Source organism: Pipistrellus kuhlii, unplaced genomic scaffold (genome assembly GCF_014108245.1).
Source record: "Pipistrellus kuhlii isolate mPipKuh1 unplaced genomic scaffold, mPipKuh1.p scaffold_m20_p_28, whole genome shotgun sequence".
Taxonomy (NCBI): domain Eukaryota; kingdom Metazoa; phylum Chordata; class Mammalia; order Chiroptera; family Vespertilionidae; genus Pipistrellus; species Pipistrellus kuhlii.
The window spans coordinates 6,754,207-6,771,768 of record NW_023425527.1 but is presented as its reverse complement, the minus strand read 5'-3'; the positions used below and the strand labels follow the sequence as shown (position 1 = coordinate 6,771,768).

The 17,562-nt window shown below is 35.5% G+C and overlaps 1 protein-coding gene across 12 annotated transcripts in view; it reads left to right on the top strand.

The window, feature by feature from the left end:
- Positions 1-17,562, top strand: part of NF1 (neurofibromin 1) — a 217,158-nt gene that overhangs the window by 119,653 nt on the left and 79,943 nt on the right. For all 12 annotated transcript variants that reach the window (XM_036454406.2, XM_036454405.2, XM_036454404.2 and 9 more), the window contains 5 exons: positions 3,856-4,014; positions 4,776-4,873; positions 6,305-6,451; positions 9,302-9,448; positions 12,324-12,434. In XM_036454406.2, coding sequence (XP_036310299.1) covers positions 3,856-4,014; positions 4,776-4,873; positions 6,305-6,451; positions 9,302-9,448; positions 12,324-12,434 — 662 coding nt within the window. The remainder of the gene's footprint in view (positions 1-3,855; positions 4,015-4,775; positions 4,874-6,304; positions 6,452-9,301; positions 9,449-12,323; positions 12,435-17,562) is intronic.

Sequence of the window (17,562 nt, the reverse complement as noted above, 5' to 3'; positions counted from 1 at the left end):
CATCCCAGGCAGAATTTAGATATTTGTGCTTAGATTATAAAAATCTTAAAAACCACTTTTACCTTAGAGAAAATCACTATTAAACTATTGGAACTGAGAACATAGTACTTTTGAAATGAAGGAAAACTCATTGAGTCTGTATTTATAGAGAAATATCTCATTTTGCAAACATGATCTGACTATACTTCCTACTACTATGAACTTCCTAATTAAAAAGGAAGAAAATTAGGGTAAAGATTATTTTCTTCCCATGAGTGAAATTTATCCAAAATACAACATGCATTCATTTTAAATTTGCCATTATCTGTCAGTATGACTTATTCTTATCCAGCAGGCACTATCTAATAATTCTAGAGAAATAGGTAAAGGAAACCTTTAGGAGTCATGTAGGTAGTTAGCTTAAAAAGGTATGATTTAGAGCATACATCTGGTTTCATCTTTCATTCTGTGTCTAAGCTTTCCATATAATAATAAATTTCTTTTTTAAATTCAGAACTAAATTAAAATTTAGAAACATATGCTTTCATATCCATTCAGTATTCACTTTATGTTAAGTAAATTTGATCCGCTGTGAGCAAATGAATTGGGTTGGATGTCCATCTTGCTTAATAAAAACATTTCTTTCTAATGCTTCCGCCTTCTAATTCTCAGCATACATGGATTTAACATAATATACACCATCACTGTTGAAATTAATTTACTGTTTCTAACACTCTTGTTCAGTGTTTTACTAATGCCATTGTGTAGTGTATCACATAAATTAAAATCCAGGCTTTCTGTGTTTCTATCTAGAGCATGTTTTCTAGCCTTCCTAACATTGCTCTATTTATTAAGATTTGTCTAAAATTGTTCTTTGAAATGTGGTTTTTTTTTCTACTAGTGTTATTTTCAGGGTTTTTTTTTGTTTGCTTAAGTGTTTGAGTGACACCAATTTTGGAATGTGTTTCTCAGCGCAGGTGATATGAGGTCCTCATGGAAACAAAGGGAATATAATTGGTAATTTGAAATATTTTAGCACATGTTCCCAAGTATGAAGACAGTATAGTCAATATAAATTTAAAATGCTGACTTATGGAGTTATGGCTTAACAGAATTTAAAGATCTTCTAAAAGCAAGCTTTCTCTTAGGGTATGTGTATCATGGATTGGAATATGTAAAATATATAGAGAAGATTCCGGTTTCTGAAATATAGCTGTATAATCCTGTTATAGGTAATTCTGTTTATTATAATCAAATATATAATGTATAATTGAGAAGTTAATTGCCTCCCTAACTCAGTTAGTTAAGTATGTAGGGATAGCAATCCTCTTGCTAATATATAATTTATGACTGCATTTATTTGTAACATGTAGTTCAGTTTTCACTAGGGGGGATAAAGTCGACATTTGAATGATAACTGGTTCCAGCAAATAGGCTAGCCCAACTTTGACCTTTATGTAAAATGTCTTTTGGATCCAAATTAGATTTTTACAGATTAAGAAAACAAATGAGTATATGTATACTATGATGTAAAACTATATTGGTGTTAATTAGTGGTGAAAGAAAGAAATATGCATTGATATTGATTATATTTTATCAAGTTTTAGTTTTAAAATATAGTGATACTATCATCAGTGAGATTCATAATTAGATGATACATGAAATAATGTGTGTTTCTGATGTGTGGATTCTTTGAGTTTTGAAATGAATTATTTTGGAGATGTGGAAGATAGTGAATGTATAGTACTTTTGTATATTCTTCTTTTGGGAAGTAATTTACTCACGTTTTCATTAAATTCTGATACTGAGTAGTGTTAAGTATAAATCAGGTATAAATGTGAGTCATATGTTAAAATTTTTTTTGTCCTAGAGAAAACCAGTAAATAGCTACTTTCAAAATGTATTTAAAAAGAACTCTTGATGTGCTCGTAAATTACTGATTTTTAAAGATACTTTCACAGCAGGTTAGTATTTTATAAATTAACTGGTTTTCTGGAAACCAAGCTATATCTTTTAGCTTTAAAAAACCATTTCAGGATTGATTTTAATAGATTAAACTTAATATATACTGATTTAAAAACAATAGCAACAACCTGTTTGAAGTTGAATATAAAACAGTTTCTAATCCTCTTCTTGCTCACTCCCTCCTTAAAGGCTTTAACATTTTGCAGGTTTGTTGATATGTTTCCTCTGTTTTAAAATTAAATTTGGGCGCGGGGTTCTAAAAGAACCTCTCAGTAACAGTGGTGGTCCGTGAATATTCTGAAACTATATGAAGAATTTTGTCTGTGTGTAGCATATGTTCATTTTTTTCCATTCCTATTCTTCCAATGGTTAAAGCACTGTACGGGACTGTGAAAGCACTTGAATAGTCTTCTTACTTTTACTTCTAAAACTGTATTTCAGCTAAAAATAACTCTTAACAGTATTTTGATTTGAAAGACATTCTACCAAGGCTGTTATATTTAGCTGCTTTCACCAGTTTCTCCTTATGTAAGTGTAAGGTTCTTCATGCAGTGTCACCAAGCACCATAACACAAGAAAAGCTTTCTAAGCTACATAGCATAAATGAAGGAGAGCATTCCTTATAACTCACCTCTGTTCTCACCTCTTCACAAAGATTTTCTTTGGCTTAAAATATCATTTTTTATTTTTAGTAATTCCCGATCAGATATAATAGAGAAGTATTTTGAGATTTTAGGCAGTGAATAAAAACACATTTAAAATGTATACCACCAAAGCACTAAAGGGAATAGAATGGAATGAAATCATCCTTATTCTTTCCAGAGTTAATCTGGGTTCATTGAGCCATGTGAATTCATGAGAAGATGTCTTACTTCACTGAGGCATTGTGAAGATAATCAGAGTTATATGAGATTCTGCACATAAATCCCTTTTTTCATTTCCCCCAGTATCCTTTGAAATATAGCTTCGCCCCTGGAATCCCAGAATGCCAAATAGAGTGATGTGGCTTTGCCCTTATAGTGGCTTTGCTTTAAGCAGCAGCTAGCCATACTAAGCAAGAAAAGTTGTATCTGTAAAAAATGTAAATTTCAAGATAAATTCACATTTCAATTATTAGAGCTGAGCCAGTTTCATAAACTTTCCAAATCTATTACTTTACCTTCGAAGTAGAATGTTTATAAAGAGAAAATAAATTCATTTAAAATATTGGGCTCACATTGCTTTCCAGTATGGGCAACCATACATAAAAAAGGTAAGAGTTCATTTCTTGAACTCTTACCTTTTTTATGTATATACTTGACAGATTTATAAGTTTAGGTACACGTAAAGGTTCTCTTTTCTGCTGGTGGGATCCTTTTTTCTTTTATGTCCCAAGAATTCCCATTCTTCCATGGTTTAAATAATAGGTAGGTCCTTATATTATATAGCATTCTGATGAAGAAAGGAACTGGCAATAATGTTACTTGTAAGTAAGTTTTTTCTCTTGATAGGAATCTAAGAAAATTAAGTTTTGTTTTGTACATGGAAAGCATTTTGCTCAAGAAATTTAATTATACCTGGTACACAACAAAACGTAAGTATTTACTACTAGGTGTTAGATGTTTAAGGGGCTCATGTCTTACTAATCAGTGGAAATTTGGTCTGCTTTTGTTACTCTTCAAACCTGCATCATAAACAAAAAAATTAAGGCCTTTTTTTCAGGTCTCTTCTACACAATTCACTTAATGAGATTTTTCTTTTTTCTAAGATACCTTTATTGTGTTTTAAAATGAAGGCAAGAATTAAGGATGAGCTTTATTTACTGATGTTTTGGGAATAGGAAAAAATAGAAATGTGTTGTTCAAAAGAAAGTCAGAGCTTTTGTTTAAAGTTTGACCTTTGAGTTCTTTCTTCCCATTTCCTTGTTTTTAGGTGGTTAGCCAACGTTTCCCTCAGAACAGCATCGGTGCAGTAGGAAGTGCCATGTTCCTCAGGTTTATCAATCCTGCCATTGTCTCACCATATGAAGCAGGCATTTTAGATAAAAAGCCACCACCTAGAATCGAAAGGGGCTTGAAGTTAATGTCAAAGGTGAAGAATTATTTTGATAATCTGTTTTAAATTTCTCTTTCAACTAAAATTTTAGAGTTTCATATTCACTGTGCTTCCTCTTGAGTTTATGTTCAAAACACCCTATAGTTTTCATTTATATGCTTTTGTTTTATTTTTATTACAGAGGAATTCATTAGACTGGTACCTGGGTATTATTATCAAGAGAAAATGTCTTCTTAAGATAGTCTTTCACATAGTCATACTGGAAATTCTGAAATGGAGACCAAAATGTGTACTGTGTGATTTTATTTATTTATTTATTTTTGTTAAAAAGTATAGCCGAAACCGGTTTGGCTCAGTGGATAGAGCATCGGCCTGCGGACTGAAAGGTCCCAGGTTCGATTCCGGTCAAGGGCATGTAACTTGGTTGCGGGCATATCCCCAGTACGGGGTGTGTAAGAGGCAGCTAGTGGTTGATAATTCTCTCTCATCGATGTTTCTAGCTCTCTATCTCTCCCCCTTCCTCTCTGTAAAAAATCAATTAAAAATATATTTTTTAAAAGTACATTAAAATGTTTAATATTCATTTTTATGTATGTAAATATTCGCATGCATATATAAGAATTATATTTGGGAAATAGAAACAACAACTAGTATTTATAGAATGAGGAATAATTGATTTTAACTACCAGTAGAAATTATATCTATGACAAAATTCATGTTTTTTTAATGAACATACAAATGTGTAGACTTCATACAATAAATAATCTGACTCTTCATTACCTTGTTTCATTGTTTAGATACTTCAGAGTATTGCCAATCATGTTCTCTTCACAAAAGAAGAACACATGCGGCCTTTCAATGATTTTGTGAAAAGCAACTTTGATGCAGCACGAAGGTAAGCAGCCTGCTCCTTAGTTGATTCTGTTTGAATCAAATACTTTTAGTTTCACTGCAATCCATATATTTGTGTAAGGTTTTTTCTTTTCCCTCTCTAGGTCCAGAACATAGTTAATCTTATTTTGCTGTAAAAGACAGAGATGTAGTAAATACATATTCTTTATAATTTGGTAGTGATTTCCGTATTTCAAAACCTGAAGGGATTTTTGACATATTACTAAAATAAAAGATTTAAGGATACCACATTATGGAACAGAGGAAGAAGGAAATGATTCATTTTAGTAAAAAAACAAACCTGAAACCAAAATAGTTTATATAGGTAATGTGTAACGGCAAAGTCACAATCTTTTTGTGTTAGAATATTTTTAAAAAAATATATTTTATTGATTTTTCACAGAGAGGAAGGGAGAGAGATAGAGAGTTAGAAACATCGACGAGTCATCAATCAGCTGCCTCTTGCATGCCCCCTACTGGGGATGTGCCCGCAACCAAGGTACGTGCCCTTGACCGGAATCGAACCTGGGACCCTTCAGTCTGCAGGCTGATGCTCTATCCACTGAGCCAAACCGGTTTCAACGTGTTAGAATATTTTTGATACTTCAACTTGGAAGTGTATCTGAACTAAAATGTTACTCTTTCAACTAAAAAATGCAGATGTATACAATTTTGTTCATGAATAACTGGTAAACTTTTATGATTTTAGGAAACTTTAAGTCTTTTAGGTTTCTATAACTAATTAGTTGCTTTCTGTTTATTTCTGAGTTGTTGTTTTATCTGTAAACTAGGGATTATATTTTATTTACCTGTCTGAGTTGATTTTAGAGAAACAAATGAGATAGTTTATGAGAAAAGACTTTATAAATGCAAGTTAATGTCCAACTCTAGCGTGACTCTAGTTGATCTGACACAGTTTAAGCTTGACTGTGAAACTCTCTTCCCACTTTATACCAACTTTTTTCTAATTGGAGTTTAAGAAGTATATTGTTTGACTGCAAACCATATTGGGGGAAAAGTGAAGGTCAGCCCAGAAGTCATAGTCTAGCTAGCAAATTGTCCATAAAAAATTGAGAGCCAAGGCTCTGAGCCTGGCTGTGGCCTAACAGGTGATATGATTTAGGAGAGGTCTTTTGTCTTGCTGGGCCTCTATTTCCTTATCTGTAAGTTACTGGATCCCTCCAAGGCCTCATCCATCTAAACTTTGTTTTTGTCTGACTTCGCAGCCTACTGTGAATCTGTAGCCAGGTATCAGAAATAGAAAACCATATTTCTTCTTGCCCTTCTTTTCTCTTGTAATGATAGTTACGTGTGAATAAACCGACAGTATTTGTAATCTCAGTTATTTCATAAAGCTGCTTTATATAAATTTAATTCAGATATAGATATAAGTGTGTCTGGTTTTTAAAATTCTAATGATTTTGTATTTTTGAAGGTTTTTCCTTGATATAGCATCTGATTGCCCTACAAGTGATGCAGTAAATCATAGTCTTTCCTTCATCAGTGATGGCAATGTATTTGCTTTACATCGTCTACTCTGGAATAATCAAGAGAAAATTGGCCAGTATCTTTCCAGCAACAGGTAAGATTTCCCACTCATGGGCATATTGAAAATTCTGTTTAAGTCTATAATATATTTAAATTTATCCTAATAAAATTATTGGTCATGAATAATGCTTTTTACTTGGCATCATCTTAGAATTAGAATTATGGTTTGAAAAAAGAAATGTAGACACTTTCTAAAAATATCTAGGCAAAGGGTAAGTCATGTTAAACGATCAACAAGCTACAGAGGTTTTTTTTTAAAATGTTAAGCTAAGAAACAACAAATTAGCCTTTTGGGTTTTGTGGTTTGCAAACTATCACACGTAATGTGTTTTGAGACAGAAGTTTAAATTTACTAGAATATCAATGAGTATTGGCATCTGAAGAGCAGCAAACAAAAGAAATATAGAACATACTACAATAGACATCCATGTCTACCACTTAGCTTTAACACTCGTTTTGCTGTATTACTTCAGATCTTTATATTTTATTTCTTGGGAGAAAAAGATATTTCTTCTTTCTGTATAACTGACAAAATAAAGAAACAATAGGTACATATGTCATAGATATAAAAATACAATTATGTGTTTTCAAATTCTGTAGAAATATTAGAGGCCCAGTGCACAACATTCGTGCTCTGTGTGTGTGTGTGGGGGGGGTGGGGGCAGTCCCCTCAGCTCAGCCTGCACCCTCTCCAATCCGGCAACACTTGGGGGATGTCCAATTGCCACTCAGACATTCCTCTCATAATCCAGGACCACTGGATCCTAACTACTCACCTGCCTGCCTGATGCCCCTAACTGCACCCCTGCCAGCCTAATCACCCCTAAGGGCCTCTGCCTGCCAGCCTGCTCACCCCTAACTAACTCCCCTACCTGCCTGGTCTTCCTCAACTGCCCCCCCCATGCTGACCTGATTGCCCCTAACTGCCCCTCCCCCACTGGCCTGGTCGCCTCCAATTATGTCCCCTCTGGCCTGGTCGCCTGTTACCGTGTTTCCCTGAAAATAAGACATCCTCCAAAAATAAGACCTACTTACATGTTTCCTTCTGAGTGAAATATAAGGCATCCCCCTGAAAATAAGGCCCCCCCCCCTAGGCTAAACATGAGAGATTTGGTCCACTGATTCTGAAAGAAATGGGGTCACAAGAAATTCACCAGGAAATTCAGGAATTGGATTGTTATGATGATGTTCCAAAAGATGATGACATGATTGTCATTGAATAAATGAGTAAATTCTTGATACTGTAGGATTCACAGTTTGTCTGGTTTGTGTTGACAACTACCGTATACAGGTAATAAATTTCCTTTATTTTCATTTAACAATAAATGTGTACCGTATTCTTCTTCATGGAAAAATAAGACATCCCCTGAAAATAAGACTTAGCGCATCTTTGGGAGTAAAAATTAATATAAGACACTGTCTTATTTTCGGGGAAACAGGGTACTACCCCCCTGCCAGCCTGGTGTCCCCCCCAAACCCCTCTACCAGCCTGGTCACCCCATGCAGCCTGCTGTTCAGTTGTTTGGTCGTCCCTCACTAACACCCCTGCCAGCCTGGTCACCTCACACAGCCTGCTGTTTGGTTGCCTGTCGGTTGTTTTGGTTGTGACAGCCCCTGGGTTTTCATATATTAGGATACTGAATATAGTCTCTTCCACAATAGTCTATTTGATATGTCTTATTTAACTTATGCTAATATTTCATTGACTGACTATATCAATTTATTTTTTGTATTTCCTAATTGATGGATACTTATGTTTGTTTCCTGTTTTTCACTGTTTTAAATAGTGATGTAATAAAGAATTCCATACTTGTGTCCTTGTGTATTACCTAGATGTATAATTGCAGCATTCTGGGGTATATAGAGTCTCAACTTTATTAGATACCACCACATTGCTTTTCAAAGTGTACATGCTAATCCACACTTTGACTAGTACTGTATGAGTGTACCTCTTTATACTCATTTTCACCAATGTTTGGCATTTTCTCTTTCGTTCTTTCTTTCTTTCTTTCTTTTTTTTTTTTTTTTTTTTTTTTTTTTTTTACCAATTTGATGTTTGTGAAATAATATCTTATTATCCTTATACTAGAGGCCCAGTGCACGAAATTTGTGTACTGGATGGAGGGGGTCCCTCAGCCCAGACTGTGCCCTTTCACAGTCCAGGGCTCTTTGGCAGACATCTCTCTCACAGTCCAGGGCCCCTTGCTCCTTATTGCCATCTGCTTGCTGCTCCTTACCACTTGGCTCACTGTTCCTTAGCACTGCCACGGAGGTGGGAGCGGCTCCCACCACTGCTGCTGTGCTGCCAGCTGTGAGCTCAGCTTCTGGCGGAGCAGCACTCCCCCTGTGGGAGCGCACTGACCACCAGGGGCAGCTCCTGTGGAGCATCTGCCTCCTTCCTGGTGGTCAGTGTGCGCCATAGTGACTGGTGGTTCTGGTCATTCTGCTTAGGCTTTTATTAAATATATACTTTTAAATATTCAGTAGTTATTGAAAATCCATATTTACCCCGGTTAAGCGGAAATATATTAGGGACAACATGTTTAATTCTTATGTAGTTGTTTCTCAAAATGGATTATTTTTATCCTGAGAAAAAATGGATCAGAAGGTTACTTTTATTTACTAATATCCCACTTAATGGTAATAGATTAAGAATACTAGGAAAATAAGAATTACTTATGTAAATTTTGTATTGTGGGAGTGGTCCTATATCTAAGAAGTCTCAGTGTATAACATAACCTCAGACATCTTTTTGGTGCTATTCACGAATAAGTAGAAACCCCCAACTGACAATGGAAAAAAAGGCAATGAATGGCACTCTTAAAGAAATGTGGACTGCTAAATGTGAACTGCTCCATTTTTCTAAGCAGCTTGTTATATCTAGGGATCACAAAGCTGTTGGAAGACGACCTTTTGATAAGATGGCAACACTTCTTGCATATCTGGGTCCTCCAGAGCACAAACCTGTGGCAGATACACACTGGTCCAGCCTTAATCTTACCAGTTCGAAGTTTGAGGAATTTATGACTAGGTAAAGTACCACCTTGATTGCTTTCTTTTTGTTTGAGGTGCAAGGTTTACTAGTAGGCCAGCTGTTCGATATGTTTATATTTTTGATAGAGGATTATCAGGAAAGATGTACCTAACAACTAACTACATTGCCATGCTTTAAGATTTAACTTTTTTCTTAACTTTTATATTGTTGAAATATGCTTTATTTTGATTTTCTTATAAAAATAATAGTATCTTATTGCATAGTATTTTGTCATGTTGCTTTGAGGTGTTTTGCATTAGTACTTATAACAAAGCATGGATAATATTATTTTTATATTATAGTTAAAGAAAATACAATAATATTGTAGTAACTATTTATGGGGCCAGGTGGGTACTTGAAATATTTGGGGAACCACTTTGTAAAGTATATGATTATCTAATCACTATGCTATACACCTAAAACTAATACAGAATAATATTGAATGTAAACTGTAATTAAAATATTAAAAAAGAAAAAAATACAGCTCAAAATGAATAATTAATTTGCCCAAGAATCCACATCTAATTCATAGGTCTTTTGGTTCTAAGCACTGAACTCTTTACACCACACACTGCATCATTTTTCAGAACCCTCCTAAAAGTTAATGGTATTTAGATTGAGGCTCAGAAAATTAGTATACTTCAATATTGCTATAAGATTTTACATGTAATGTGCCTTGCATTGTGTCTGTTATTAATCATATTACAAGTACAATAATTCTCCCTTATCCACAGTTTCAGTTACTTGTGGTCAAATGTACTGGAAGTACTAATTGAAAAATTCCTGAATAAATAATTCATAAGTTTTAAATTATGCACTGTTCTGAGTAGTGGGATGAAATCTCGGGCTGCCCTGCTCTGTCCTTCCTGGGATGTGAGTCATCCCTTTGTTTAGTATACCCTGCTGTATAGGCTACCTACCTGTTTGTCACTTTGTAGCTGTCTCAGTCACCAGGTAAACTAGTGCAGTCTCATAGTCAAGTACCCGTATATTACTTAATAATGAACAAAGCCAGTCACATAACTTTTATTACAATATTTCATTATAATTGTTCTAGTTCATTATTAGTTATTTTGGTTTTTCTCATACTGTGCCTAATTTATAAATTGAACTTTATTATAGGGACATGTGTATAGGAAGAAACAATAGCATATATACAGGGTTTGATACTACTTGTGTTTTCAGGCATCCACTGAGGCTCCTGGAACGTGTACCCTAAGAATAAGGGGCAGTTACTGAAAGTCATAGTAATTTCTGTACACATGACTTCAACTGTTCGATATTATTGAAAAGTATGAATTCATAACAATCTCCTTTCTAACTTAATGTTTATGGTTAGCTCTGTTATATTGTTCTCACTGTAACAAATGTTTATTCCTATTAATTAAAATGACTATTTTCCACACAAAGCTTTCATATTGCCTTATTGAAAATTACATAATGCAAAAATATAAACCTATTTTTCCCCCCTAAGATTCCTTATGATGTCCTAATCATTTTTTTTTAAGGAAACCTAATTACTCATTTTACCTAAGACCCTACCTTCCATTACAAACAATCCTTTGTGCTTTTGATGACTAAATGATTTAATATGTGTAAGATACTTAGAACAGTGTCTGATATACTATATATAAAATATTTAATAAATGTTATGTGTTATTATTGCTCTCTTGCAAGTTCCCATTAATGCTCTTTAAAACCCATTTTTCTTTTTTTTTTAATGAGGGTAGCTTTATAATTTTCTCAACTATAAAAATAACAATTATTAAATTATTCAAAATAAATCTAAAAAAAAAAGTTAAAATTTTTTGTTATTTTGCCTCTTAGAGATAACTCAGTTAACATTTGGCAAATAGTCTCCCAGTCATTCATATACATATTTCTATTAATATTAAACAAATATTAACCAGGTACCAGCAACATTGTGGAATGAAATAATATAACTTCTCCTCTCCCTCATGCCCCAGATATAAGAAATATTAGGTAAAAGAAAATATATTTTAAAAATAAGTTATTTAAAAAATTACATAGCTGGGAGATAATTTCTGAGCAAATGAACTAGCATCCAGTCAGGGCAGAAACATAATGAAATGGAAAATATGAAAGAAGTTAACAGAGGTTAGATGGTAGAATAGGAAGGTCTAATGTATCTACTTGGTGTTTCAGAAATAGAGCTTAGAAAGAATAGTAAAGAGGTAATATTTGAAGAGACAACAGATGAGAATTTTCCAAGGTTGGTGAATGACATAAATCACAGGTTAAAGACACACACTGAGTGTTCAGTAGAATGAATAAAAAATGAATCATGATTTCTTCAGAAATAAATCCATATGGGAATTTAGTATATGATAAAAGTGGTATTCAGAACCAGGCAGATTAAAATGGACTCTTAGTAAATGGTGGTGATACAATTAAATAACTATCTGGAAAAAGATGCTTGTACTAGTCATGAGAATCGGCTCCCGTGAAGAAGAAAATATGGGCAGAGGAAGGCCTTTCTCATTCAAAATCAATAAACCAGAAAAGAGGTGATAAACTGAACTCTTAAAAATCAATAAATAAATACTCAAAAGCTTCTTTCTGGAAAAAAAAATACCATGATTGAAAACAATTGCATGATAAATATTCTTGCCCACTAGTTTTCTTAGGTTAGTCATAAGAATTACTCTTTGTTGTTCAAAGAATGACACCTTGAAAATTTTGGTACATGTTGTCAAGTTGCCCTTCAGAGAGAGGGAGAAAGACACCTGTCTACCTTTCTTAATATTTTGTCATTTTGCATATTTTATCATTGGTCTAATTGTAGATTTTCCTAAGTACTCAATGGACGATATAAAGCCTGTGACTCACTCTGTTCTTTTTTTTCTTGCAGGCATCAAGTACATGAAAAAGAGGAGTTCAAGGCTTTGAAAACATTAAATATTTTCTACCAAGCTGGGACTTCCAAAGCTGGGAATCCTATATTTTATTATGTTGCACGGAGGTAAGAAATACTATGTTGTAGTTTCTTGTAACAGAATTTTGAAAAATGATAGCAAATGTAGAGAGACAGCAAGTTTGATTTTCATCATTTGACTTTACTGGAATTGAAAACAAGTTTACCTGGGAGAATATAGCTGGGTAAACAGCCATCCTGCCCCAAAATGATGCTTAATGTATTAGAAATTGCTTTTCATACTATTTTATATTGGGTTCTCTTTCCTACATCAGTTTTAAAAAATGTTTTTATTGATTTCAGAGAGGAAAGGAGAGGGAGAGAGATAGAAACATCAATGATGAGAGATAATCATTAATCAGCTGCCTTCTGCATACCCCCTACTGGGGATCGAGCCCACAACCCAGGCATGTGCCCTGACTAGAACTGAATCGTGAACTCTTGGTTCGACCACTGAACCACACCTCCTGAGCCCTACATCAATGTTTTTTTATACTACCTACAGTGGATTAATTACCAAGAGTAAAAAGTCTCAAAGAATCTAATGTTTTCAGGTATATTCTAAGTAAACAATATCCACAACGTGATAATCAGTGACTTTTTTTAAAAGCAGAAATGAATTTTTAAGTGTCTTTCTGAGAATTTTTAGTAATATGCTGTTTAAGACAGCATCAGTGTGATTTAACAAATAATTCAGAGAAGTTGTGGGAAATTTCTCTAAAGACAGCATAGGTGACAGCTTAGAAAATTGATTGTTTATTCATGCTGTCTTCAATTAAAGCTAGTTCCTAGAAAGCTTTTATGGAAATGATGTGAACTCCTTAACAATTGACATGATGCTTGCATTGCTTTCCCTTCCACTGTTTTTCTTTCTGCTTCATTCTGTCTTTCTTTTGATAACTCATCTGTGACATTATTTGGTCAGTTTTACTTTTTTCCATTTACCATGACATAAACTCGTGGTCAATTGAACCTTAGAGACAGTGTGATGTAATAGAGAAATCATCAGCTTTGGAATCTCAAGGACTTTAGTCTTAGTTTTGCTATTCGCTTGCTATAGAAATTACTCTTTCTGAGATCCTGAATTTAACATAAGTTAAGAAATTATGTCAAGTAGGCTTAATAGCCATGGGTGGCAAAAACTTGGCAGTGTGTAAAAAACAAATGGAGGTTGAGAAATAATGGGAAAAGAGTGAAGAAAGGAAGGTGGAAGATGGGAAACTCATTTAATCAGATAATTCAAATAGCGATAAGACTAAGAAGTCCCCAGAACTGGGTTGTTAGTGTATCAAGAAAGTATAGAAACTTGCATTTATCCTTAGCTTGCCTCTTTAACAATCCTGAATAATAACTCTTCACCTTCCCATGAAAGTCTTCTCTCCAACTTCATCTCAGTTGTTGTGTCTAAATTGCCTAAGGTAATTTATTTTTTTTTATAATTGAGACGAACTGTATTTATATTCTAACCTAATCTTTAATACAAGTAGTGTATTTTGACTTTCCCTAATTTGGCTAAATAATGAAAAGTGAAACATTGGTAAGAGAGGTAAGTAGATGTGTGACCTCCTCTCTCTTTCAATTTTTACTCGTTTATAACTAGCAAAGATTTCTCAGAAACCTCAAAACGGTATTTTCTTAAGCATCAGATACTGTAAGATTGTCTCCCTTCTCTATAATGATCTAGAAAGGCCAAATGAAGATAGGATGGGCCTGATGCATACACCCTCTGGGGTTAAATCTGGGATTTCCAGGAAACCTATCTACGTAATATGGTGACTTGAGGCTGCTGAGGATTCCCTGTACTGTTTATTAGCTTATGATTGTAGGCAACAGAGTCATATTGAAAAACAAACAAACCATATATATCAAACCATATATATATAAAGAGCCAGGGTCTGTAACATCCACAGTGACTAAAGGCTCAACCTAACGCCTAGGCTGCATGCCCAGCAGGCTCTAGGGTGGGGACTTGTGCAGTGGGGATGGGGATGGCACAACCGCACACATGCACAGACATACACAGCGCCCACCAGCTCATAGCCTTTTCTCCCTTTCTTTCCCTCCCTCCCAGCTCGCTCTCAGAGCGTCTCTCAGAATGAGGCCTCAGGGCAGGCAGAGGGTAGAGGTGCCCCCACTGGTCCCACCTCCTCTCAGCTGGGAAAGAGGAAGAGGGAGAGAGGAAGGCAGGGAGGCTTGGAGGACTGCTGAGAAAAACAGAGAGAGACAGAGACTGGGAGAGACTGGCATGGAGAGATGGAAACAAAATAGCAATATTAAAATATTTCCTCTAATTAATTCCCTTTTAAAGTGCACGAATTTCCTGCACTGGGCCACTAGTAAGAAAAATAAAAGAAAACCTCAAATATACTCTGTACAGAATTTTAAAGGTCACAAAATCTTCATGTGAAAGGCAGATAGGAAAATATGACTCTGCTGCCAATTTTAGATTTCAATCCTTTCAGTTTTTTTTCTTAGACCTAGAGCTCTTCCTGGCCTCATTTTCAGCTGGTGGGGAGCCCTAGCTCCAGGACAGAGCACACAGTGGCTCAGAGCAGAGAGCTCAGTACTTCACTGGACAAGGCCAGATGGTAATGAGGGCTTGGTCTCTGTACAGCTAACTTGTCAGAGAACACTTGGGTTCTCTTCGATATTGCTACGATTCTGTGACTTAGACTATCATATGTTAGTCTTTTGAGCTGTGGATTTCAATCTCCTTACAGATAGTCCACAGACATTTCAGACTCACAATGTCCAAAACTTAATTCACTATATATTTAAATCATCTTATTCACACCATATTCTCTTTCTCAATATCATCCCATCTCTTCTCATTCTAGAAACCCTAATCATTTAAAATGCTTCCCTCTTTCTTTTTTTTTAAAGATATATTTTATTGGTTTTTTACAGAGAGGAATAGAGAGTTAGAAACCTCAATGAGAGAGAAACATTGATCAGCTGCCTCCTGCACACCCCTTACTGGGGATGTGTCCACAACCAAGGTATTATGCATGCCCTTGACTGGAATCGAACCTGAGATCTTTCAGTCCACAGACACTCTATCCACTGAGCCAAACCGGTTTCGGCTCCTCCCTCTTTCTTTTACCTTCCTCACTATCAGTTACTACATTTTGATTTTAGAAATGATATCTTGTGATAACAAATCAATTGATAACAAATCAATTAAGTTGTTTTAGTTAAGCCTTTACTATTGCAGAGAAGTCATTCTCTCAAGACGATAGGCCTCAAGAAACACATGCATTAAAGTAGATTCTGAGGAGAAAACACACACACACACACACACAGATTCTGCCCAGGTGGAGCCAGAATAGCTGTCTATCATGCTTTTTGACTCTCTCTTGACTTCACATTCAACTCTACATCATGACTTTCCTCTTTATGTATCCTTTCAGCTTTAGCTCTGGTTAATGGCTTCTTTATTACCTCAGTATTAAATTCCAGAAAGGAACTGTGGTTCGGCTAAAAAAATAAATCTCTGTTTGGCAAAGCATGTAATGCTAGGTACTGGCTAGGCAGTAGATTCTGGCTGTCTCTAAGTCAAGAATATGCTTCTAGCCCAGCAGTCTTGTGAGTCAAAATGACTACCTAGTGCTACTCCTTCATCGGGAGCTGTGTTTAGGTGTGGGTTTCAATTTTGTTTTTTGTTGTTGTTGTTGTTGTTGTTTTTGGGTTTTTTGTATCTTAAAAGTTTAATATTAATTTTAGGTATCTTGCAGATGTATTTTGAAACCATTTCCCCACTACCATCATGGAGATTCCCTTATTAGCTCTTACCTGTACTAATGCAGCGTTATTCTCCTACTCCTAATCCCCAGATAACTACTTCCAGTTCACCTTAACATTGCTTCTGGGAGGATGTTTCCATAAAACTAATCTCATCTCTCTCGCTGTGTCACTTAGCACCTTTGACTTTCGTATAAAGCCCAGGTTCATTCAGGTATGCAAGGAAAGGGCTCCTTAATTTTGACCTTGGTTAGTGTCTAATCTTTTCTTGCTATTTGCTCTCATATACTTATGCTCCTGCCCTGTGGTAGTTTAAGTGCCATAACGACAAAAGGACAATTGTTGCAGTGTTGTTTATAGTGGGGGGGGGGGGAGTGAAAACCATTTAACTGTGTTTCAAAAGGGAAATTATTGAATAAATGAGGATAGTTGATAGTCTCTATTATGGAGTAATATGCAATATATTAAAGTTTATTTTGCAAAATGCAAACTTGTATAAGCCAAAGGAGTATCAGTTGACACACATACCTAAGAAGATCAAGAGGTGGACTGGCTTCTTGCATGACCACATGCAGTGCTTAGAACAGCGTCACCTGGCGAGCATCTGTCTTCTCTGCTTCTTGACTCTACTTCCTTTGTGTTGATTTTATTCTTAAACAGCTCTTCCTAAACTGGTTACAGTGGTTTGTGTTCTCCCAGCTTAACAACCCAGTAGAAAAACACCTGTTTTCTAGTAGTTACAGCAAAAGTACTGGTCTTATTGGCCTGGCTTAAGTCACATGTTAATTCCTGAGGCAACCACTACGGCAAGGGGAGGAGAGGTGGTGGAATTGCATGGTTGTCTAGGTCTGAATTATGTGCCCATTACTGACTGGAGCTCAGTGGGGAAGCCAGTCCTACTCAAATCGCATGAACTGAAAAGAGAAGATTACGGAGCAGGGTTTCCCAAGGGAAAGTTGTATTGCCAATATCAGGATGAGGAAAAATGAGTTCTGTGCTGGCAAATGTAACAAATCCTCTAATGCTGCTTTTAAAAGACCCAGAAGTATGATCTGACATATATAGGGTGCAGAGTACTGTGTGTGTGTGTGTGTGTGTGTGTGAGAGTGTGTGAGAGAGAGAGAGAGAGAGAGAGAGAGAGAGATAGAGAGGTATAGACTGAGCAATAATACATATTAAATAACGCTCACATTGTCTCAGGGAAGTCTGATTGTAGGAGGTAGAGAACCATTTATAATATTTCTGTTATATATCTCTACTTTTAGACCTGTTGCCAAGAGCACATATTATTTTATACGAATAATTTATAATAAAAGCATAATATGCTAATTAGACCCGATGTCCTTCTGGATGAAGCAGGGGCTGCGAGGGAAGCAGGGCCCCAGGTGGCCCGCTGGCGGCCGGAGGGGAGCCGGTCCTGAGTGCAGAGGGAACC